At 54.5% G+C, this 2,653-nt stretch overlaps 1 protein-coding gene across 1 annotated transcript; it reads right to left on the bottom strand.

The window, feature by feature from the left end:
• Window positions 1–1,446: 1,446 nt before the first annotated feature.
• On the bottom strand, window positions 1,447–2,440 carry LOC138433469 (olfactory receptor 13C7-like). The gene has a single exon (XM_069576181.1). The coding sequence runs from the start codon at window positions 2,428–2,430 to the stop codon at window positions 1,447–1,449; it is 984 nt and encodes a 327-aa protein (XP_069432282.1). The 5' UTR covers window positions 2,431–2,440.
• Window positions 2,441–2,653: the final 213 nt, after the last annotated feature.

The following is a 2,653-nucleotide window of genomic DNA, read 5'->3' as shown; positions in this document are numbered from 1 at the left end:
AGCTGTCATTTGTGGCAGCTATAAGAGTATCAGTGCCATGCTCGGCTTCTGCGCTTGGTGTCGGGTCTGAATCTGCTCTCAGGTGGCGTGAAGGCGCAGGTGAGGACAGACCAGGGCACAGGAGGACACGCTGGAACCCGTGTCTGGCCCTCACTGTCTTGGACTCAGGGACACTGGTGACCCGCAGGAGGAGCTGGCACTCTCTGCATTGGAGCTCCCTTCGCTCGGGCCTCAGAGCAGCTGCAGGTGGCCTGGCAGGAGCCAGAGGGGCTGCACTGACAGCAAGTGAGGGCTCCACCACCTCAGCGTGGCCTTGCCTCTGCCTTCCCATCCCTTCCAGATTCTCTCGTGCTCAACCCAAACCCAGATCCTGAGAGCAAAGAAAGCTCTTGGAGAGCCGGTTGAAACCTAGCTGGATACTCCAGTCCAGAGTCACACAAGCCAGGTAACCAGTGCTCCCTGGGGTGATTAATCTGGAAGCAGCCAGTGAGGCAGAGCTGGCCAGAGAATGGAAGCTCTAGAAATCTCTAGTAGCTCCTGGGGAGACTGTAGGGTAGTGGCGTTGTCACCAGGCTCTCCAGGAATTCCTTAGTCTTACCCCTCCCTCCAGAAGTGGCGTAGGTGGGCATCCCCAACCCTTGGTGTCTGCTCTAGCCAGTGCCTTGAATGATTGGCCAAGGAGGTGGAAGTGGAAGGAAGAGGTCATTTCTGAGTAGAAGCTGCAGGAATCCACACAAGCTTTGTCATCTGCTCTTCTTTTGCCATTTCACCAGCAGTGTGCCATATGGCAGATGCTTTATTATTTTGAGGCCCACAGGATGAAAAAGATGAAGTAGACCCCTCCATCCAATCTCGGATGGAACTGGAGAGTGAGCAAGAAAAAGAACCTTTGTGTTTTCAAGCCTTTGCAGTTATGAAGTCACGCCACAGTATAACTAGCTCCCCAGGTGGTGCTAGCAGTAAAGAATCCCCCTGCCAATACAGGAGACATAAGAGGTCCTGGTTTGATATCTGGGTCTGGAAGTTCCCCTGGAGGAGGACTTGGCAACCCACTTGAGTATTCTCGCCTGAAGAATGCCATGGACAAAGAACTCTGGCAGGCTAGAGTCCATAGGTTCCCAAAGATTTGGACAGGACTAAAGTGACTTAACACCCCACTCCAGTACTTTTGCCTGGACAATCGCATGGATGGAGGAGCCTTGTAGGCTGCAGTCCATGGGGTCACTAGAGTCGGACAGGACTGAGCGACTTCGCTTTCACTTTTCACTTTTATTCATTGGAGAAGGAAATGGCAACCCACTCCAGTGTTCTTGCCTGGAGAATCCCAGGGACAGGGAAGCCTGGTGGGCTGCTGTCTATTGGGTCACACAGAGTCGGGCACGACTGAAGTGACTTAGCGGCAGCAGCAACAAAGCGACTCAGCACACACACACCTGCCTGACGGACTTAGAGAACAACAGGAAAGCGGGCCATCTTCCTGGAGAGGAGATCTCCCCTCAGCAGAGCTATGGTGGCAGCTTTCACCTCTGCATTCCTCAGACTGTAGATGATGGGGTTCAGCGAGGGGACCACGACCCCGTAGAACAATGCAAGAAGCTTATCCAAGTAGAGGTCCTTGGCCTTGGGCTTGAAGTACATGAAGGAGATGGTCCCATAGAAAATCACCACCACTGTGAGGTGGGCAGAGCAGGTAGAGAAGGCTTTGTGCCGGCTGGCAGCAAAGGGCACCCTCAGGATGGCAGTGAGGATGAACACATAGGACAGGAAGATGATGAGCAGTGGGGGCAGTGTCACGACAGCTGCAGACACCATTAATAGCAGTGCATTGAGAGAGATGTCCCCACAGGCTAGTTTCAGCACCGCCAAGATCTCACAGAAGAAGTGGTTGATGATATTGTGGCCACAGAAGGGGAGGCTCCAGGTGAGAATGGATTGGAGAAGGGAGTTGGCAAAGCCTGCCCCCCAGCTCAGCACCGCCATCCACATGCTCATGTGCCAGCTCATGAGCTCTGAGTAGCGAAGCGGCAGGCAGATGGCCACGTACCGGTCACACGCCATCATGGCCAAGAGCACGCACTCCGTGGAGCCCAGCGCCAGGGTCAGGTACATCTGCAGGGCACAGCCAGGGAAGGAGATGGTGCTTTGGGTTTCTAGGAAGTTGGCCAGCATGAGAGGCACGAAGGAGGATGTGCCACAGATGTCCATGAGGGCGAGGTTGCTGAGGAAGAAGTACATGGGGGTGTGCAGGCGGGGGTCCAGCACGTTCAGCCCGATGAGGAGGGCGTTCCCCAGCACATTCACAGAGTAGATGCCCAGGCAGAGCACAAACAGCACCATCTCTAGGTTGTGGTGGTCGTGTAGCCCCAGCAGGACAAACTCTGTCACGATTGTCTGGTTTGCCCCATTTGTCTCACTCTCCATCCATCTCATTCTCCCTCTTTTCCCATCTGCACCACGAAGATGTTGGATTAAGCACCAGTGGGCCTGGGAGCCAAGCAACGTGGATGTGTTACCTGGGGTGAGTCAGCCCTGCCTCTGGAACTCAGTTTCACCATCAGTACAATGAGAGAGTGGACTTCAGGTCTGCAAGCCAGCCCCCTCAGTTCTGTCGTTCCGGGGTAAATTTCATGAGATGGGGTCCATTCTAATCTGC

The sequence above is a fragment of the Ovis canadensis genome, chromosome 2 (assembly GCF_042477335.2).
Source record: "Ovis canadensis isolate MfBH-ARS-UI-01 breed Bighorn chromosome 2, ARS-UI_OviCan_v2, whole genome shotgun sequence".
Taxonomy (NCBI): domain Eukaryota; kingdom Metazoa; phylum Chordata; class Mammalia; order Artiodactyla; family Bovidae; genus Ovis; species Ovis canadensis.
The sequence above is the reverse complement of the archived record's forward strand: the minus strand, read 5'-3'. Positions and strand labels throughout refer to the sequence as shown.

What these genes read in the sequence shown, in the direction of transcription:
- LOC138433469 (XM_069576181.1), bottom strand. Translation starts at nt 2,430, where the DNA reads ATGAGATGGATGGAGAGTGAGACAAATGGGGCAAACCAGACAATCGTG.